The sequence below is a fragment of the Lithobates pipiens genome, unplaced genomic scaffold (assembly GCF_037356315.1).
Source record: "Lithobates pipiens isolate NorthernLeopardFrog02 unplaced genomic scaffold, aLitPip1_a1.2 Scaffold_19, whole genome shotgun sequence".
NCBI classification, from domain to species: Eukaryota; Metazoa; Chordata; class Amphibia; order Anura; family Ranidae; genus Lithobates; species Lithobates pipiens.
The window spans coordinates 43,718,268-43,741,287 of record NW_027507764.1 but is presented as its reverse complement, the minus strand read 5'-3'; the positions used below and the strand labels follow the sequence as shown (position 1 = coordinate 43,741,287).

Here is a 23,020-nt window from a genome sequence, read left to right as displayed (position 1 = left end):
ATAGATGGGTGGAATCTTGGCCGGTCCCTGAACTGGCCAGGATTCGATCCATCTATGGCTGGAGTAACTCTGGTGATTGTTGCATCTGTCAGATGGCACTTAAGGAATGCAACTCACAGTAGGCATGTTCTTGGATTCAGTAAGAATGCTGTACACCATTCAAACAGCCATACATCTGGCTCCCATTTATGAAGTATTGGATTTGGCTGCTAGGGTAAACAAAACGTAAGCAGCCCATTGATGATTTTATTTTATTTCCTTACACCACAGCTGGAAATCCCGCATGCTGGTTGTACCCAAGTCGTTCGATGGATTGACTTCGGCACAGTCTGCCCATAGATGGATCGAATCATCGCCAGTCCCTGCTGAACCGACTGAATTTCAATCCATGTATGACCTGCTTTACACAAGGGAGGAGTTCACTTACCTTAGAGAAGCGAATCAAAAGTCCGTAAACCAACACGTCTGCTTTCTGTGCCTCTTTTGCCAAGTCTCGGATCCCACCTAGGTTTTGAGTTCCACTTTGCTCTGGAAAATCCAGATGGACCTTAGAGTAGAATAAAAAGTAATACAAAAATAAATTCAGCCCGCATCCTAATGTAACAGCCTTTTATTAAGTGTTCTTGCATAGCAAGAGCACTTACTGTTATCTCACATACATATTATTATTATTATAGCCAAATTTACCACCCGTACTCCTCCCAGAGCTTTTACACTACATAGACAGTAATATACCCAAACGTGCGGATTGTTCCCGATTGGTGTGCTATTACTTTGTGGAACGTTTCGCCAAATGGTTCAAGAAATATCGGCGTTTTTGCGGCAAAATTTGTCCCATAGGAATGAATGGCAAAATGTTCAAAACTAGAGTGGGAGGTGACAAAAGCTGACAACCCTATGACCAGCCAAAACATTATGACCCCCCAGTTACTCCGCTCACTCCAGTAGGTGGAGGCAAGAACACTTCACACAATTTCCCCAGAAATTGTAGTTTTTCTAGTTAGTCCAAGCACTCAATGGAAAGTTAATAAAAATATAAGAAGCTTTTCACATTATCATAATCACATCCAAAGGAAATCATATAGGAAGTGGCTTTGTCCTGCACTGCCTTTGGAAATAAGAGGGGTGGTGAAGGACAGGATCGACTAAACAAAATGTTTAACCACTTTGCATCCAGGCCAATTCTGACATTTCTCTCCTACATGTAAAATTCATAATTTTTTTTTCCTAGAAAATTACATAGAACCCCAAACATTATATATGTTTTTTTTTAGCAAAGACCCTAGAGAATACAATGGCGGTTGTTGCAACTTTTTATCTCACATGGTATTTGCACAGCAATTTTTCTAACATGTTTTTTTCAGAAAAAAAACAGTTTCATGCTTAAAAAAAACAAAAAAAAAACATTAAAGTTAGCCCAATTTTTTTGCATAATGTGATAGATGAAGATACGCTTTAAATTTTTTTACTGGTTACATGTTTTGCATTATAGAGGAGGTCTATGGCTATAATTATTGCTCTCGCTCCAACGTTTGCGGCGATGCCTTACATGTGTGGTTTGCACGCCGTTTTCATATGTGGGCGGGACTTACATATGCGTTCCCTTCTGCGTACGAGCTCACGGGGACAGGGGCGCTTTAATTTTTTCTTTTTTTTGTTAATTTTATCTTTATTTTTTTAGTTTGACACTTAAAAAAAAAAATATTTTGGGGGCGCATGCGCGGCGGGAAACGAGGCAGCAGCTAGGTCTCTGAGCTCCCGGGGCTACGGAGAAGTTATATCACTCCCCAGGACGATTGGGCCCGACTTTTGGTCCACAAATAACGGGAATCGCCTGCGGGACCACTTGTGCATGCCGACATCTAAGAAAAGCAAGCGGAAGACCGCTCAACGCTCTCTTACGGCCTACCTTCTACGGACCTCGGACGGGCCAGACATGTCCCAAGATGGCGCCCATTCCCCCAAGGCCGATGCAGCCTCGCGTCCAGCGGGCCCGCTCCACGGCATGGGCGACGCTCTCACTAAAGCGGATTTGGAGGACAGCCTGTCCTCTATGTACGATAGGCTGGCGAAGAAATTCCAAGCGGAGCTGCATAAATCCACGAGCTTGATTTCTCAGGAAATGGCGGCCCTGGGCAATAGGACAGACCTCCTGGAAGTTAAGCACGACGAACTGCACCTTGCCTATTCGGACTTACGAAGGGATCATGAGCTGCTCGGTGACACGGTCGTTCAACTTCAAAACCACTTAGAGGACCTTGACAACCGCAACAGGAGGAATAACGTTCGTGTGCGAGGTATCCCCGAGTCGGTGACCGACCTCCCGGCCACGATCGTTCGTCTGTTTCAACTTCTACTTCCGAACCAGTCTACCGAAGCCTTTACATGCGATCGTCTACATCGCGCTCTGAGACCCAAACCTCCTCCCGATAAGCCGCCCAGAGATATAGTAATGTGTCTCAAGGACTACCTTATAAAGGAGGAAATCCTTCGTGCCTCACGAAACATGCCTCGGATCCAACTGGACGGAGCTTCTGTCCAGATCTACCCGGATATTTCACCGGCAACACTAGAGAAACGAAGGAAGATGAAGGAGATTACCTCCTCCTTGCAGTCTGCCCACATACGGTACCGCTGGGGTTTCCCGTTCAAACTGATTGTGCCTCATAACGGTTCTACCTACATAGCCTCTACGATATCCGAAGGCAAAGATATTTTGGTGAAGCTGGGCCTTCTGGAACGACAACATTCGCCTCGCCACCCACCGACCCCGCGACCATCCCCTATCTGGGCTACACCATCGCCTCAAAGGGACAGAAGGTCTCGCAGACTCCAGCCACTTCCAGATGTTTGAGGTCTGTTTCTCCATACCGTGACCTCTTCAGAATTCCTCCCTTCGTCTGTCCTTGTATCTCCCAATGCCCCCATTTTCTAATGCTCAACAGGTGCTCGGCTACTACATCATCTGTTTTCTCCGTGTCCCGGGAGGCTGAGGAAATTGACTTTGTTTTTTCGTTACCTCCCTGTGGCCTCACCCTCTCTGACATTCGTAGCTGCGCTTCCCCCCTTCCATACCTGCACACCATTCCTCACGTATCCTTAGTCCCAGAGACCTGAGTATCAGGCTTTTTGGACACACTCATCTTGTTATAGTCTCCCAGTTGACTAACGATTTTCACCCACTGTGGGACATGTGTGTAGCAGGTGGCAGTTGGGCCGTAAGGCCTAGTATTTACACAATTTTCTTGGTCCGGCTGGACTTTCCAACCAGACCCCATAGAGTGTTAAGTTTTATTTTTATGTTTATGTTTATTTGCTTTGCTGACTTCACGACGGAATGTATTTTCTTTGCCTATAAACTCGGGGCTGATGGATCTCCGATTCATGTCGGACCTCCTGATGGCCCCATAGGTACTGGATTGGGCCTGATATTGGCACATGCGGGCCCCTCTGGTTTTGGACTCAACCATTTTAACCCCAATTCTCCCCGCGGATCACCCGCACCTTTGCGGTTGAACACTGGCTGATATGGGTCTCCGTGTTATCTCACATAATGTGAGAGGTTTTAACTCCCCTCACAAACGGAGGAAAGCCTTCCGATACTATAAACGTATTGGGGCGGATATCATCTTACTACAGGAGACGCACTTCTCCTCGGGGGCCTGCCCCACATTTTTTGATAAGTCATATAAATTACATTACACTACTACATTTGATTCCAGGACCAGAGGAGTGGCAATTTATATTCGTAATTCTGTTTCATTTGAACCCTCACATGTGTTTAAAGATCAGGATAGCAGGTTTCTAATTGTTCAGGGTACATTGCAGGGTAAGGAGGTAACGATTGCTAATCTGTACGCCCCTAATAATGCACAGAGTGCCTTCTATCACCTTTTCCTACGTACTCTCGACAGATACATCTCCCCCCACCTGATAGTAGGTGGAGACTTCAACTTAGTGGCTAATCATGCGGAGGATAGAAGCCGAACGTCACATAGTGCTAGGGTTTTCCCTAAATTTCTCTCTAAAGCATTGGATGGTTTGCAGCTTATTGACACCTGGAGGGCCCTTAATATTGGAGCTCGTGAATATACACACTACTCTCACCCTCACGATAGCTACGCTAGGCTTGATTATATTTTTGCTTCCCCGGTTCTTTTGGCCAATTCCACACACACTACTATCCACCCGTGCCCATGGTCTGACCATCAGATTGTAGCCTTTCATACCTCCCACGTGGGCCTCTCCCCCTCTCTTGCCTCCTGGCGATTGAATGATTCCTTACTCTCAGACCCCACTACCCATACTCAGATTGAGAGCCACCTAGCAGACTACTTCGCGATCAATGACACCCCGGACATCTCACCCCAGGTTCTTTGGACCGCTCATAAAGCGGTTCTCCGTGGTCGTTTGATTGAAATAGCAGTCACTAGGCAGAAACAATGTAATGCTAAGATTCAGGCCCTCACACGTGAGCTGCGTGCCCTCTACCAGTCCCACGTACAGGCACATTCCCCTGATGTCCTTCTGTTGATTAATCAAAAGCGTACCGAACTAGACAATATCCTCTCGGAACGTACCGAGAAATCACTTCGGTGGTCAAAAGCTAGATTTCTGCTACATAGTAACACGGCTTCCAAGATGTTTTCGCGTAAACTACACCAATCTTTACAACCTACTCATGTTTATAAATTGAAAAATGACAAAGGTACTCTGGTTTCACACCCTAATGAGGTGCTCAAAATTTTCTCATCCTTCTACCGAGATCTTTTATCTTCCCCCTCGCATCCAATGCCGGATAATGTAGATGAGTGGCTGAACTCGCTCCCCCTTCCATCCCTTTCCGATGCACAGCGGGCCACACTTAACGCCCCCTGCACCGAACAGGAGGTGTTGGACACTATTAAGACACTCAAATCCTCTACAGCCCCTGGCCCGGATGGCTACACCTCCACGTATTACAAGAAATTTTCACAGATCCTGGCCCCTAAATTGTCCAGACTCATTAATCAGACGCTGCAAGGACAGACTCTCCCTGACGAGATGTTGCATGCTAATATGACCCTGATCCCCAAACCCCATAAAGACCACTCCCTACCCCAGAATTTTAGGCCCATTTCGGTGTTAAATAATGACATTAAAATACTAGGAAAGATATTGGCAAATAGATTGGCCCCTATTGTAGGTGCCCTTGTGTCACCGGAGCAGACTGGTTTTATCCCCAATAGGCAGATCACTGATAACATTCGTTTGGCAACGAATATCATTCAAGATGCGAACCTTTTCTCCCGTAAAGTTTTGATTTTCGGGTTGGATATCCAAAAAGCGTTCGACAGTGTCCTCTGGCCCTATCTAGACCGGGTCTTGGCCAGGTTTGGATTTGGGGGCGAATTCATTAATGGTTTTAAAGCACTGTATCATAGACCCTATACTAGGATCAAACTCCCCGGTAGTTCCTCCGAATTTTTCCCTATAAGTCGGGGCACCCGCCAGGGCTGTCCCCTGTCCCCACTTATATTTGCCTTGGCTCTGGAGCCCCTTGCCAGGGCCATTGTTACTAATCCAAACATAGGTGGTTACTTGAAAGAGGAAGGGGAGTACAAGCTTAGCCTTTACGCGGACGATGTCCTATTGTTTTTACCCAATCCTTTGATAGCTCTTCCCAATCTTCTGGAGCTCTTGGGCACCTTTCACAAGCTTTCGGGCTTGGGGGTGAATATAGCTAAGTGTGCTGCCCTTCCTATCAACTTTACCCCTGCAGAAGTTTCTAATTTGCGCTCATATTTTGGTCTCTCTCTCTCTAAAAACACCATTTTATACCTAGGGGTCCAGCTAGCTCCTTCCTTACCAGAAATCTATAGCGCCAACTATCCTCCGGCCTTTACAATGGTTCGGAGGTGGCTACGTTTGTGGTCAACTTTTCGTATCCCTTTGATTGGGAGGGTGGTAGCGGTTAAAATGTCTATTGTGCCGAAACTTTTATATTACTTCAGGGCTCTCCCTATCTATGTGTCACGCCAAGCCCTCACCTCGCTACAACGCGATATTAACACTTTTCTATGGCTGGGAAAGAGGCCCAGGCTAGGGAGACATCTGACGCATCGCTCACTTTTACAGGGCGGCTTGGGACTCCCAGATGTATGGCTATATTACTTAGCGGCCAGGTTGGCCCAGACAGCTCAATGGCATGCTCCAACGGTTGGTATACCGTGGTTGCAATTTGAAACTCAGTCTTTGCGACCTTATTTCCTCCCGGGTGTCCTGTGGCAGGAGAATCTCCGTCCAAGGGACTTAGCCCCTCTCAATAACATAGTGAGTAGCTCCTTATACCTCTGGTCACTGTATAAGACTAAATTTCGACTGCGACCTAACAGGCCTACTTTGGCATCGTTTTTGGGCGATAGGAGATTCCCCCTGGCGTTTGGGTCTCCTGTTGCCTTCAGATGGTGGATCCAAAGGTCTTTGGTCACTCTGCGGGACCTTTCTGGTAGACGAGGTGCCTTCACCTCCTTTTCACAACTCCAATCACAACATGAGGTGCCAAGGGCCGAATTCTACAAATATCTCCAGATTAGACACTTTTTTCAGACACATTATAGTTCTTTAGGTGACATCTCTAATACCCAATTTGAATCTTTATGCTATAGACACTCCAGAGACAGGGGTATTATTTCTACGGTGTACAAACACCTTCTGGAATCCCAAATGCCAGAGAAAACTAGGGCGATGTGCCTCTGGGAGGCTGATTTAGACACAGAGTTCACGCCTGAGGAATGGAGTGTGATGCTTGTGAATATGCATAAGTGTGCTAGATCTATGGCGGTGAAGGACACCGTTGTGAAGCTTCATACTCGGTGGTACCTCACCCCGGATAGGATTCACAGGTTTTACCCCACGGTTCCTGATCGCTGTTTTAGGGGTTGCCCGGATCCAGGCTCTCTGGTCCATATTTTCTGGAGCTGTCCCCAGCTCCGGGGGGTTTGGGATCAGGTACGCACAACGGTGTCCTCGATTGTGGGATCCGTGGTTGATTTGTCACCTGCACACTGTCTGTTGTTCGCTCCTATAGCAGGGGTTTCCCGCCCCACCCAAAGGTTGATCAATACACTGTTCTGTGCTGTCCACTGGACGATAGCGCTACATTGGCGCTCGCAAGTTACCTCCTGGTCGGGGGTTCTTGGTAGGATGGACGCTATCCGTCTAATGGAACGGGTACATCACACCATTATGGACACCATGCATATCCATACTGCCAAATGGTTCGAATGGCCGGAGTGTTCCGGTCCTATGGGGGTTCCCTCCCCGCATATCCCTTAGTAGGTGTTACACCGGTGTCCGGGCGATCCCATTGCATTTGTATATTGATACCTTTTTGTTGGTTTATTCTCCTATATCTTTGATCCGGACCTGAGACTAGCGCCAGCTTGTAAACAGTACTGTAGTGTATTAGCTATCTGTCGGTGAAGTCAATAGCAATGATTATTGCAAGGTTAACTTTTTGTTTATGTTTCTTTTATTTCCCCTTGTTTTACTAACTCTCTATTATGTACATCTTTGCACTTGATAAGCATCGTCTGGTGCATACGTTCCAGGCTGTGTACGTTAATCACTTTTTTAAATGTTCCTTGTTGGGCTTGGACCGCTGCTGTGCCAGCAACATTTGTATGATGTGTATACCCATTATGCTCTCCATTGATGCTGTCATGTACTTGTGTCTGTTGATCTACTTATGCTTCTTTTACCACCAATAAACGTTTGTAATAAAAAAAAAAAAAATATATTTTGATTACTTTTATTCCTATTACACGGAATGTAAACATCCCTTGTAATAGGAATATGGCATGATCGGACCTTTTTACAGTGATATGGGGTCAATAAGACCCCGCATCTCACCTCTAGGCTGGGAAGCCTAAAATAAAAAATAAATAAAAAAACGATCCTGGCTTCCCAGCCAAATCGGTGCCGTTATTTTGAATGCAGAGGCCGGGCGTGACGTCATAACATCGCGCCCGGCCTCCGAACGATCATAGAGACTCCGGGGACCATCTGGTCTGCCGGAAATCTCTATGGTATCATCTGGGGGCTGGCGGATCCTGTGACCGACTCACCGATGGAAGCAGTGAGTCGGTAGAAGCACCGGAGGGCGGCAAGAGGGGGCGTCCCCATCCCGCCGCCCGTAAGAACGATCAAGCGGCGGAACAGCCGCTATGATCGTTCTTATGGTGCAGGGAATCACCGGCTGAAAATGCCGATATCTGAATGATGTCTGTAACCTCAGGCATCATTCAGATATACCCCCGGAAAGTCAAGGACGTCCATGGACGTACCTTGGGTGGGAAGTGGTTAATTATGTGCATTGTGTTTCATGGAAAGGTAGTTGATGGGAACCTATCTGGGCAGTGCAGAGAGCTCCCTTTAAGGCCCCTTTCACGCGAGAGCCCCCCCCAATCGGATCCCCCTGTCTGTTTGTCCAGCGGAACCGATCAGACCCCCTAGTCTCCTTTATAGGTAGTTGGATTTAAACAGACTTGTGTCTGTTTACACCCAGCTATCTCCGATCCGGCAAAAACAAATAGAAGAGGATCCATTTGCCTCTGTCTGGCCAGATTGGATCGGAGGGCCATCGGGTGTAAATTGACAGCCGGTCCATCTGCATCCGACTGCCCATAGAGTAGAGTGGGCTCTGTCCACTCCGCATAGGCAAAGCACACACAGACCCGTCATCCGCCCGCTCTGCCCAGCCCAGCAGGGGATCAGCCGGACAGATCCGACACGTGTGAAAAGGGGCCTTAGACCCCTTTCACACCGGGGCACTTTGCAGACACTACAGCATTAAAATAGCGCCTGCAAAGCGCCCTGAAACAGCCGCTGCTGTGTCTCCAGTGTGAGACCCCCGAGGGCTTTCATGCTGGAGCGGTGTGCTGGCAGGACATTAAAAAAACTCCTGCAAGCAGCATCTTTGGAGCAGTGCATGCACCGCTCCTAAACCGCTCTTGCCCATTAAAATCAATGGGGCAGCACGGCTATACAGTTTACGGGCGGTTTTAACACCTTTTTTCGGCCACTAGCAGGGGTTAAAACCGCCCCGTCAGCGGGCGAATAGCGCTGCTAAAACGACGGTAAATCGGCCTGCCTTTACACACACATAAACTTTAATGACATCCCAGGGGGGGGAGTGATGAATTGACTTTCCTTGCAAAGCAAGGAAATAAAATCCAACACCTCCCTTAGTAAAAGCACCACACATGCAGGTTGATTTACTAAAGGCAAATGCAAGAGCGGTTGCTCCAGAGCTTACTAAATGAGCAAAAGTTCTGCTAACTTCCATCATCCAATCAAAAATGCTGTTTTTTTTTTTTGTTTTTTTTTCTTTGCACGTGATTGGGTATTCTTAGCAAAGTAAAACTTTACTTCACTTACTAAACTCTGGAGCAACTGCATTTTGCAAAGTGCAAAGACTATTTGCCTTTGGTAAACCGACCCCATCGTGTGCACAAACACTGGCTAGGCACACATTCAACCCTTTGATGGCCCTAGCTGTGTAATCCCTTCCCAGCCGGTGTCATTAGTATAGTGAAAGTGCATATTTTTAGCACTGGTCACTGGATCCCACAAAGTGTCAAAAGTGTCAGTTAGTGTCAGACTGTCCATCACAATATCGCAGTCCTGCTAGAAGACACTAATCGCCGCCATTACTAGTAAAAAATAAAATAAATAAATACATTTTCAGTAAATATCCCATAGTTTGTAGACATTATAACTTTTGCGCAAACCAATCAATATACACTTGGGGGATTAAAAAAAAAAAAAAAAAATAATAATAATAATAATAATGTAGCAGATTACATACTGGCCTAAATTTATGAAGAAATTAAATTTTTTAAATTTTTGTTATTGGATATGTTTTATAGCAGAAAGTAAAAAATAAATAAATAAAATAATTATAATAAAATAATAAATAAAATAAATAATTGTCAGTTAAAGCAACGCAGTGCTGTATCAGCAAAAATGGCCTGGTCATGAGGGGGTAAATCATCCAGAGGTCAAGTGGGCAATGACCCGACACCAACTAAAGTAATAGAAGAGAACTTAGGCAACAGGGCTGATTTACTAAAACAGTGCAAAATCTGGTGGAGCTGTGCATAGTAGCCAATCAACTTCTTTAATTAAGCTTTGACGGAAAAAAAAAATCTGGAAGTAGTAAATCAACCCCAACATGTCACCATTGGGGCACATCAGTGCTGCCATCTGTTGTTGAGATATAAAAGTGGCGGCATTACTTTTCATTCAACCTCTGTGTTTTATGGAGAAAACAAGACACCCATCCTGTGGCAAAAGTTAGGAGACCCCTAGATGCATAGGAGAAGATCTGGAAACACAGAGAAGTAAAATCATTTAAAGTGTTACTAAACCCACAACTGTAAAATCAGTCTGTATGTGCAGTGAAGCATGCTTGTTATACTTACCATGGAACCCAAGGGGTTAATCCTCTGCATTGTGTAAAAAAGGCTGTTTGATCCTGTATGCACAGATCCTCCCCTTCTCGCATTGCCCCCAAAACGTGTCTGGATAAGACAGAGTAAATGGAGTCAGGCTGCACATGCTCAGTGTGGTGTGTATGGCTAGAGAGTTTTTATTTTCTTGGGAGAGTGCATGTGATAGGCACAGGACCAATCAGCACTGTCCAGACAGAAAGTCAGGGGTCTTGTAACCTCATAGGACAGCTCAGTGCAGTATGAAAACTTCTCCTACAAGCTTTAACCAGACACTGATAGAAGTCACAAGACTGCTATATACTGCTGATGAGAAAAGGTATTTAGCAGTTTATATTTACTGATTGCATTTCCATGTTCTGTGTACTGCGGGAGACCAAATATGCTGAATGCAGGCTCCTGGGTTTAGTAACACTTAAACCCTAGATTCTAGCTATACACTAGGGTTGCCACCTGTCCAGGATTCACCCGGACAGTTTGGGTTTGGGTTTGGAACCATGTGTCCGGGTTTCAGACTGTCTTAAACCCGGACACATTATTTAGACTGGACTATGGCTTCCCAGCAGGGTTGCTGGCTGCAGTCATCTCAGCTGAGAGTGTCTGTTACACTCTTTCACAGTGCCCAAAGCCAACACTAACAACCCCCCCCAAACACACATACAGACAGGAGAGGAGAGAGGGCTCGATCTGCATCTCTTCCACCCACCCCTACCCCTCTGTGTCTGGAAATTTGAAGTCCAGTAGCCTCAGATCCATCTGGATGAGAAGTGCTGACTGCCAAGGGGTGAGTGAGCTCACCATCCATCCATTAGGCTTGTGCGATTCCTTTTTGTAACGAATCAATATCCGGCTGAATTTTGCATCGTTCAGACATTTGGATGCATCTGAATGTCCGAATAAAAAAATAATGGATTTCAACTAATACAAAAGAAATTATAGTGGATATAAGGAATGAATTCCACATGATTCGAGGTTCAGTATAACGAATATCAACACTCTACAGAAATAACGGATTATCTGAAAACGTATTAACGTAACATAACGAATATAACAGAACAAAATTATGTATTTTTTATGAATGACAACGAACCGAAACTAAAATGAAATTTTCCATTGTGCACAAGTCTCAACCATCCATCCATCTGTGACCGAAGTCTCTCCCTTCTCTCTCCTGCCTCTGAGTGAGTACACTAAGGTAAATCAGGGTTCTCAGAGCACCCCTTACATCAGAGTTCCAATTACACCAGAGGCCACAGTGTCCCCCCTTACATCAGAGTCCTCTCCGTATATCAGAGTTCTCAGTGTTCCCCCTAAAATCAGGGTTCCCAGAGCATCCCTTATGTTAGAGTCCCCAGAGTTCTCCCTTATATCAGAGTCTGCAGAGTCCCAACTTAGGCCGCGTACACACGTGGGGACTGTTCGCTCAACTTTGTTTGTCAAACAGTTTCAGCGGACAGTCCGCTCAAACTTAGCATGGACGGACTTGCCCACACACGACGAACGAACAGTCCGCTGAAACCGTGCGCGATGACGTGAACGGCACGTACGACGGGACTAGAAAACGACGTCCTATACACTGCAATGCAACCTTCGGCGTGTAAATCCTTTCTGAGCATGCGCGGAACTTAGTTTGACGAACAAGCCTACACACGAGGGGACTGTCCGCTGAAACTTTGTTTCAGCGGACAGTTTTTCGGAAATTCCGAAAAACTTTGTTCAGCAGACTGTCCGCTGAAACTGTCCGCTGAAAGCCCACACACGAGCGGACTGTCCGCCGAAACACTGTTCAGCGGACAAAGTTGAGCGAACAGTCCCCGCGTGTGTACGCGGCCTTACAGTGAAAGGGAACTCTGTGGACTCTGATGTAAAGGGGGAACTCTGATGTAAAGGGGGAACTCTGATGTAAAGGGGGAACTCTGATGTAAAGGGGGAACTCTGTGGACGCTGATGTAAAGGGGGAACTCTGTGGACGCTGATGTAAAGGGGGATCTCTGTGGACGCTGATGTAAAGGGGGAACTCAGTGGACGCTGATGTAAAGGGGGAACTCCGTGGATTCTGATCTGATGTAAAGGGGGAACTCTGTGGACGTTGATGTAAAGGGGAACTCCGTGGACGCTGATGTAAAGGGGAACTCCGTGGACGCTGATGTAACGGGGAACTCCGTGGATTCTGATCTTATGTAAAGGGGAACTCTGTGGACGCTGATGTAAAGGGGGAACTCTGTGGACGCTGATGTAAAGGGGAACTCCGTGGACGCTGATGTAACGGGGAACTCCGTGGACGCTGATGTAACGGGGAACTCCGTGGATTCTGATCTTATGTAAAGGGGAACTCTGTGGACGCTGATGTAAAGGGGAACTCTGTGGACGCTGGTGTAAAGGGGGAACTCTGTGGACTCTAATGTAAAGGGGGAACTCTGTGGACTCTGATGTAAAGGGGGAACTCTGTGGACTCTGATGTAAAGGGGGAACTCTGTGGACGCTGATGTAAAGGGGGAATTCCGTGGACGCTGATGTAAAGGGGAACTCTGTGGACGCTGATGTAAAGGGGGAACTCTGTGGACGCTGATGTAAAGGGGAACTCTGTGGACGCTGATGTAAAGGGGAACTCTGTGGACGCTGATGTAAAGGGGAACTCTGTGGACGCTGATGTAAAGGGGAACTCCGTGGACGCTGATGTAAAGGGGAACTCCGTGGATTCTGATCTGATGTAAAGGGGAACTCTGTGGACTCTGATGTAAAGGGGGACTCTTGTTATTAACTTCATATGATTAGAAATTTTATTTAGTAGCAAAATATAAGTATAGTTTATACGATTAAAAAAAAAAAATTGCTGTGCGCCGCAAGAGTGTTTGGGTTTGACTTGCCCTAATATACACGAAAATCCCTTATGGCCGGGTGCCCCTTTAACTGCTTGAAAAGAGCATTTTCGCTTCTCAATAGCCTTCCAAGGTTACATCTTGCTCCATAGCCTCAAGACAAACATGAAGTTGAATAAGACAGGTCGTCTCTTGAATTCGCTAGAAACAATGTCTCAGCTCTGTACGGTTTGCGGTCACAAATAAGTGATTTATGAGTGTTTGTTGGATTTGGAGACAAGACACTTCAGAATAGGTTGCATGGTGAAACAGATCTGCGTATGTCACAGAGATTGTGAAGCCAGACACCAGGTCTTCACTTGTACATGTAATGTATTTAACCCTGCAGGACGGGTATTAAATTCCCCCCCCCCCCCCCCCCCGCCAAAATGACATCCCCCCGCGTTCTCTGCAGAGCTGACAAAAGTAAGATTGTTATTTGCTCTCTAGATAACCCCGCATATAAAAAGGAGATAATCGGCCTCTGAAACCCAGCCAACTTACAGAAAACTTACAAATGTGATGCAAACTTTTTAAGTTTAGTGAAAAGTTCTCTTTGTGATGATTATCTTTGATTTATAGCTCAATCCCCTCCTGCGGCTCTGTACACCAAGAGGGATGCAAGCCAAGGTAATAACAGATAATACAGATACATAAAATATGACACATGCATAGAGTTGTATAGAAAAAAAAGAAATAATATATATATATATATATATATATATACACACACACATACACACACACATATATATTTATCAATGACAATGAACAATAGAATAGAGTCTTGTACATACAAGTCGCTTATAAGGCAGTACAGTTCGCCCTCCTGTACTGGGCCCGGGTCCCATCATTTCAAAAGGGGAGCCCATGTCCTCCTGCTCAGCGAGTGCCTGGGCCCCCCTTTTGAACTGATGGGACCCAGGCCCAGTACTGAAGTGACAGCTGGTGTTTTTTTTTTGGGGGGGGGGGGGGCAAACAACCACCCCCCAAGCAGCACACAACATCCGCCACTTACCCCATCGTGGTGGGTGGCAGGTAAGGTGTAGAGGCCCGGCCTGGCTCTGAGCCCTCTCCTCTATGGCAGCGGGTGGCAGGCAGCATGCAGCGGCTCGGCTCCGAGTCCTGTCCTCCATGGCGGCTTCCAGCTCTTCCCCTCCTCCTCCTAGGCATCCAATAGGATCACCTGTCCTTTCGGGCCAATTGGGTGACCAGTTTCAAAGCCCACTTCCTGATTGGCCGGGAGGAGGATCAGTGTTACAACAGTGAATATTCATTCGCTGTTGTAACCTGGGTGGGATCGGAGCGCACTCCCTGTGAGCCGAGCCCATCCTATATTAAAGCTTATTAGAGCCGTTGGCTCTAATCGGTGCTTCAAAAAAAAAAAACGCCGGACGCATGGATAGGGGAGGCGGCAGATGGACGGGCTGTACTGATTTATTGATCCTCAGGTGTAATATCTGTCCCCCCACCCCCCTGCTGTCAGGGACCCCCCTGTGTGTCCCCTGCAGCACTGGCAGCTTCCCTCCTCTCCTCTCCTGCCAGAAGCTGCTGCAGGTACACAGTGGGTTCGGATGAGCGGGAGGCCCTGTCAGGAAGGCTGTATGGTGCCTCATGATTTCTAACAGCAGCCCTGACCTTTAAATATAATGTACAGAAAATTAGAGGTTTGTCTTTATAATGCCAGGAAAATAACTTTTTGTTAAACATCTACTTTGCCAGAAACCTTTTATTTTATTTTATTTTTTAACCACTTCAGCCCCGGAAGGATTTGCTCCCTTCCTGACAAGGCCATTTTTTGCAATACAGCACTGTGTCACTTTAACTGACAATTGCGCGCCCATGCGGCGCTGTAACCAAACAAAATAGATTTTTCCTTACAAATAGAGCTTTCTTTTGGTGGTACTTGATCACCTCTGCGGTTTTTAGTTTTTGTGCTGTAACCAAAAAAGAGCAACAATTTTGAAAATAAAAACAGAATATTTTGTGCTGTTTGCTATAACACATATCCAAAAATTTGAAATCGCAATAAGTGATTGGTTTGTGCAAAGGTTATAGCATCTACAAAATAGGGGATAGATTTATGGCATTTATTATTATTATTATTATTTTTTTACTAGTAATGGTGGTGATCTGCGATTTATATCAGGACTGCAACTTTGCGACGGACACATTGGACCCTTTTTTTGGGACCAGTGACATTTTTACAGAGATCAGTGCTTAAAAAAAAAAAAAAGCCACTGATTACTGTATATATGTCACTGGCGGGGAAGGGGTTAACACTAGGGGGTGATCAAGGGGTTAACTGTGTTCCCTATGTGTGCATCTAACTGTGGGGGGAATGTGGCTGATTAGAGGAGGAGAGAGATCGTTGTTCCTACTTAGTATGAACATACGATCTGTCTCCTCTCCCCTGACAGAACTGGGATTTGTGTGTTTACACACACAGAACCCGGTTCCTGCTCTGTCACGAGCGATTGCGGGTGCCAGACGATCATCTCCCCCGCCGGGCACTCGCATTGGCTCCGGGGACAAGCTGCGGCACGCACCTTCTACAGCGTCTTAAAGAGCCGACGTACCGATAGGACAGATCACACAGCTTTGTCAATCTGCCGCAGTACAACTGCGGCGGCTGGTCCGGAAGGGATTAAAGAGAGAAAAGTCCACTGTTGTTGAAGAAAAAAAACATTCCCCTCTGGGCGATTTTCAGTGAGGGAAGAAAGTATTCGATCCCCTGCTGATTTTGTATGTTTGCCCACTGAGAAAGAAACGATCTGTCTATAATTTTAATGGTCGGTTTATTTTAACAGTGAGAGGCAGAATAACCACAAAAATATCCTGAAAAAAACGCATTTCAAAAAAGTTATAAACTGATTTGCATTTTAATGAGTGAAATAAGTATTGGATCCCCTATCAATCAATTGATTTCTGGCTCTCAGGTGTCTTCTATACAGGTAACGAGCTGAGATTAGGAGCACTCTTTTAAAGGGAGTGCTCCTAATCTCAGCTTGTTGCCTGTATAAAAGACATCTGTCCACAGAAGCAATTAATCAATCAGATTCCAATCTCTCCACCATGGCCAAGACCAAAGAGCCGTCCAATGATGTCGGGGACAAGATTGTAGACCTACACAAGGCTGGAATGGGCTAGAAGTCCATCGCCAAGTAGCTTGGTGAGAGGGTGACAACAGTTGGTGCGATTATTTGCAAATGGAAGAAACACAAAATAACTGTCACTCTCCCTCGGTCTGGGGCTCCATGAAGGATCTCACCTCGTTTCAATGATCATGAAAAGGGTGAGGAATCAGCCCAGAACTAAACGGGAGAATCTTGTCAATAATCTCAGGGCAGCTGGGACCATAGTCACCAAGAAAACAATTGGTAACACACTACACCGTGAAGGACTGAAATCTTGCAGCGCCCGCAAGGTCTCCCTGCTCAAGAAATCACATGTACAGGCGCGTCTGAAGTTTGGTAATGAACCGCTGAATGAACGAGAGGAGAACTGGGTGAAAGTGTTGTGGTCAGAGGAGACCAAAATCAAGTTTTTTGGCACCAATTCAACTCACCATGTTTGGAGGAGGAGGAATGCTGACCCTAAGAACACCATCCCCACCACCAAACATGGAGGAGGAAACACTATGCTTTGGTGGTGTTTTCTGCTAAGGGGACAGGACAACTTCACTGTATCAAAGGGACGATGGATGGGGCCATGTACCGTCAAATCTTGGGGGAGAACCTCCTTCCCACAGCCAGGGCATTGAAAATGGGTTGTAGATAGGTATTCCAACATGACAATGACCCAAAACACACAGCCAAGGCAACAAAGCAGTGGTGCAAGAAAAAGAAAATTAGGGACCTGGAGTGGCCTAGCCAGTCTCTAGACCTTAATCCTATAGAAAATATGTGAAGGGAGCTGAAGGTTTGAGTTATCAAACGTCAGACTCAAAACCTTAAAGGGGTTGTAAAGGTTCCTTTTTTTCTTTTTTTTCCTTTAAATAACAAACATGTTATATTTGTCTCCACTGTGCAGCTTGTTTTGCACAGAGTGGCCCCGATCCTCGTCTTCTGGGGTTAACCTTTGGCGGGTGTCTCGGCTCCTCCCCACATCAGCTAACCCCCATTCTGGGAAGCGCTCTCCCAAGGGGGTTAGCTTGCAGGTGTTCTTCTGTGATAGCCGCCGACTGTATCACTCGGCCCTGGCACGCCGCGTCATTAATTTGATTGACAGCAGCGGGAGCTAATGGCTGTGCTGCTATCAATCATCCAATGAGCCGAGAAGAGCCAAGAAGCCCGGTCGAGAAGCCAGCATGTTCACCACGCAAATCTTTGGGCTCAGGTAAGTAAACGGGGGGGGGGGGGGGGCGCTAATCATCGGATGTTTTTTCACCTTAATTAAGGTGAAACGACATGAACCTTTACAACCCCTTTAATGACTTGGAGAGGATCTACAAAGAGGAGTGGGACAAAATCCCTCCTGAGATGTGTGCAAACCTTGTGACCAACTACAAAAAACATCTGACCTCTGTGATTGCCACCAATGGTTTTGCCACCAAGTACTAAGTCATGTTTTGGGGTCAAATACTTATTTTACTCATTAAAATGCAAATCAATTTATAACTTTTTATAACAGTTTTTTTTGTTGTTGTTATTCTGTCTCTCACTGTTAAAATAAACCGACCATTAAAATTATAGACTGATCATTTCTTTGTCAGTGGGCAAACGTACAAAATCAGCAGGGGATCGTATACTTTCTTCCCTCACTGAAAACCACCCAGAGGGGAATGTTTTTTTTTCCTCAACAAAAGTGGAGTTTTCTCTCTTTAATCTCTCTTTAATGTGCAGGAAAAATGTTTCTACTCCTAGTAGTATGAAAATCTGAATCCTGATGAGGATTACACTTGCACACTTCAAATTTAGCATGTAATTGAATAAAAGCTCAAACTAACTGAAGTAAAAATCTCAATCTCAACAACCAAGTCTCTCTCCTCTATTTTCAACATTCACATACCCGATATGTCTCAGCAGTCTCTCAAAGACAACTCAATGAAGTCCATCCAGCACAGAAATGTCATCTTTTTATGATCACTGGTGGCCTCAGTCACCCAATGGCTTGTTGTATCTCTTAGGAACCCTGGCAAACAGTTCCAGCCTCTGCTTTCCTCTGCTATGAAACCTCGCTCATTCTACTACATTCTCCAAAAAATTTTGATTAAAAAAAACCAGGGAAAATTGACCTTCCTTAATACTGTGCCAGAGAGGTGGCTTTAAGGGCTCAGGGGAAAATCTTTAGCAATTTGAGATTTTAAGATGTCCCTGGTAGGTGTTGACCTCTGAGTAGCTGGCCCTTGACCAAGGCACAGCCCCCAAGTCTTAGGGAAGACTCCTGCAACCAAGTTTGAGCATTACTACCGTAGGCTCACAATCCCTGGCCCCCAGGTTCACCCCACAGTTGGAAAACTGACAAGAGACGAAACCAAAGTACATCCTTGAGCCCTGGCGCCCAACCTGCGGCCCTTTGGCCCATTTTGTGCGACCCTCTGTGCCCCTGCAGACTCTGTGTTTTATTTACCTTGTTATAGTAGCAGTCTCATGTAGTATGTCTCCAGTCTATGACTGTCTCCTAAAGCATGTCCCCAATTTCCAACAACTTCTATAGCATATTCACATTCTCTGACCCGCTCCAACAGCATCTCTGCAGTCTCTGACTATCTCTTGTATCTTATCCATAGTCTCTGACCATCTTTCGTATCATCTCCATAGTCTTTGACCATCTCTTGTATCAAGCCCATAGTCTGACCATCTCTCGTATCATCTCCATAGTCTTTGACCATCTCTTGTATCAAGCCCATAGTCTGACCATCTCTCGTATCATCTCCATAGTCTTTGACCATCTCTTGTATCAAGCCCATAGTCTGACTATAGCCTGTTGTATGCCTGCTGTCCCTGACAATGAATATAGAATTTTATGTGTGGCCCTTTGGTGATGTCAAGGGCTGCACTTGAGGCCCACCATATCAATAAAGTTGACCACCCCTGTTCTAGAAAGTAGTCTACAAAAAAGCAGAGGTCATGGTAGGAGGTGATCAGACATAGCCAAAATACAGGTAAAATGTCATGTCAGTCTGGATTTTAGCAAAGGCATGACAAAGGTATGCGAGTCAAGGCAGACATGCGAGTCAGTTGCCCTCTGCAAGTGCAGTTGCTCCAGAGCTTAGTGAATGAGCAGAAGCTCTGCTGACTTCCATCATCCAATCATGTGCAAGCCAAAATGCATTTTTTTTTTCCTGCAAGTAATTGGGTATTTTTAGCAAAGTGAAGCTTTACCTCATTTACTATGGTTCGGAGCAACTGCAAAGTGCACAGTCTATTTGGCATTGTTAAATAAACCCCATAGTAACATCAAGCCGGCAGCTCTGTGTTTTCCATAAAAATCTGAATCTTTATTGGCTACAAACTGAAACACACTGGTAACAAGCTAACGTGTTTCGGCTGTGATAGCCTTTCTCATAGTCAAGGCAGACAACTACAGAAACCAGAAGGCAAGCTGAGAGCTTAACCAAAATATCCACCAGAATTCAATTAACAGGATTTTTAGAAGCTACAGAGACTAAAACCAGCTATTGACAAAGCAATTTTCTTTCCTGCAACCACGGGTTGCAGGAAAGAAGATCACTCAATTCACAGTCAGTGTTGATGGGGAAATCCTTCCAGTGGAGCCATTGTGCGGGGGAAGCCATCCCCACCGGGAGAACACAGTGAAAATTGATAGCAGCTATAACAGCCTCTGCAAATAATCGCATGTAAAATCCGTCAGGCTGGTCGTACCCAAGTCAATCGATCAATTAACTTGGGTACCATCAGCCTGTCCATACATTGTTTTGAATCTCAGCCGATTCCTGCGGTACTGGCCGAGATCTGAACAGTCTATGTCTGGCTTAATGGAACCCCTCAGGCAATGGGATGAGCTTGTATTTGAGCACTTGATGAAATCACACACCTGTGAGTGAATGCCTACACTGCAGGTGTCCTCTACAGCTAATGCAACTGGCTAAAGACCTGAAGAAGAGAGGGTTGGCGTTGGTAAGCATTTGGCGGTGGTTAGCACCTAAAAAGGAGAGGTAAAATATACATCCACAGCCTTTTTGAGAGCATCTATGGAGCCATCATTACAATGAAAACCAATGATTGTTCTTGGGTGCACCTAACCTTCACATTTTTCCCCTCTAAGGTAGATGATACAGGTCACCTCACAGCACAATGACTGAGCTGAAATGATATATCAAATTCCTTGCAGACTTAGCAGCTGTCAATCAGGGAAACTCCCATGTACTTGGGAATAAAATGATCCCTGAGGGGTCCAATTAAAGTGAACGCCCCAGACACATGTTGAATTAATATTTCTGTCTAGAACAGTGTATGGAGACAAGCTTCCACAGGCACGCCGATCGAGCTACAAGTGCAGGGTGAGCCGTGATTGACAGGTGTAGCTTCCCCTTTCTCATCAATGGTACCATTCTGCATTACTTCACAGCTTTCCTGGAGGGGAATGCCAAATGCAGCGCCAACAGCTTCAATTAATCATTTTATAAGCACACTAAGCATTTGAAAGCTACATAATTAACACGGAATATAGACCAGTCATTTTTTTTTCCTTCAAGTTTCACAAAAACAAGAAATAAAGGTTTATGTTCTATGCAGAGGTCCTAGTAGGAGAAGCAGGCCTACCAGGAAGGACAATGGTCGGTGTAGATCAAGAGTCTTCAAACTTTCTGAACAATGTTTACTGTCCTTGGGACTTTGGGGGGGGGGGGGGGGGGGGCAGACTGTGGCCAAAAAAATTGGATAAAAATTGTCCTGGAATTTGGGGGGAGTAAACAGTGCATCTTTGGGATGAGGGGGAGGACTAGTGCCCCATTGTTGGTATCAGTAGAATAGTGCCTCACTGTTGGTATAAATGGAAGAAATAGTGTGCCATTGTTGGTGTCAGTGGGAGGAATAGTTCCCCGTTGTTCGTGTCAGTGGGAGGAATAGTTCTCAATGGTTGGTGTCAGTGGGAGGAGCAGTTCCCCATTGTTTGTGTCACTGGGAGGAACAGTTCCCCCATTGTTGGTGTCAGTGGGAGCAACAGTTTCCCAAATGTTGGTGTCAGTGGGAACAACAGTTTCCCAATTGTTGGTGTCAGTGGGAGGAACAGTTCCCCCATTGTTGGTGTCAGTTGGTGGAACAGTTCCCCCATTGTTGGTGTCAGTTGGTGGAACAGTTCCCCCATTGTTGGTATCATTGGGAACAGTTTACCATTGTTGGTATCATTGGGAGGAACAGTTCCCCATTGTTGGTGTCAGTGGGAGGAATAGTTCCCCATTGCTGGTGTCAGTGGGAGGAATAGTTCCCCATTGATGGTGTCAGTGGGAGGAATAGTTCCCCATTGATGGTGTCAGTGGGAGGAATAGTTCCCCATTGATGGTGTCAGTGGGAGGAATAGTTCCCCATTAATGGTGTCAGTGGGAGGAATAGTTCCTGTCAGAAACCATGAATCAGACTGAGACAAAAGTACAGTTAAATCACACTTGTTTAATAATAATAAAAAAAAGGTAAAAAAAGTAATTGTAGTCAAAACATAGCCAGAGTTCAGGAACTGTAACGGATAGTCAGACAAGCCAAAACGTCAGGGAGCCAGAGATGAGCGTAATAAAATAGCAAGCAGTATCTGGCGCTAGAAGAAATGTCAGCCAAGCAAGTCTTTAACAGGAACACAGGAAAACGTCTCTAGAAATATGACCAAGGTGAAGGCAGAGATCATCTGAGCAGGATGGCTTAAATAGGCAGGACTGACGAGCAGGATATCATTAACAAGATAGTCACTGTGGAGAAATAGGAGCTGGCAATTAGCCAACAGCTGAGTGGCCAGCTCAGAGAAAGAAGGGCTGAGCCCAGCCTTGAAAATACCCCCTCCTCAATGACCCCTCCCCCTCAGACCACCAGGCTTGAGGGGAAAATGTCTATGGAAATCACAGAGGAGGACAGGGGCATGTACGTCTGGAGGATGAGACCCAAGAGCGTTCCTCCGGACCATACCCTATCCAATTCACCAGGTACTGTATGCACCCACGAAGCCTACGGGAGTCAACAATGGACTGTACTTTATTGTCCTCAAGGTTCTCAACCTGTACAGGGTGAGGATGAGGCATCGAGGTGGTAAAGCCGTTGCAGACCAAAGGTTTTTATAAGGAGACATGAAATACATTTGAGATACGCATATTAGAAGGAAGGTATAATGCATAAGCCATTGGGTTAATCCTGCGAAGAATACGGAAAGGCACAATAAATCAAGGTGCGAACTTCAAAGAGGGAACACGAGGTCGGAGGTTGCGAGATGACAGCCAGACCCTGTCCCCAACCTGGTAAGAAAAGGCGCATTAGCATGTCGCAAAGCCTCCTGGACTTGTGTCCAAGTGGAACGAAGACCACGGAGATGCTCCTCTAAGGCAGGAATACTCTGCGGGAACAAATGAGTCAGGCAGCATGGAAGGCTGGAAACCATAGTTCACCATAAACGGGGACAATCAGGAAGCAGAATTCAAGGCACTATTGTGAACAAACTCTGCCCACGGTAAGAGGTCAGACCAGTTGTTATGATGGTCAGAAATATAGCAATATAGGAAGAGGC

General features: G+C 45.8%; 1 protein-coding gene across 3 annotated transcripts in view; it reads right to left on the bottom strand.

The window, feature by feature from the left end:
* CRPPA (CDP-L-ribitol pyrophosphorylase A) overlaps positions 1-23,020 on the bottom strand; it is a 337,629-nt gene that overhangs the window by 123,220 nt on the left and 191,389 nt on the right. For 2 of the 3 annotated variants that reach the window (XM_077490701.1, XM_077490699.1), the window contains one exon: positions 428-547. The exons of the other annotated variant lie outside the window; for it this stretch is intronic. In XM_077490701.1, coding sequence (XP_077346827.1) covers positions 428-547 — 120 coding nt within the window. The remainder of the gene's footprint in view (positions 1-427; positions 548-23,020) is intronic. 3 annotated transcript variants of the gene reach the window in all.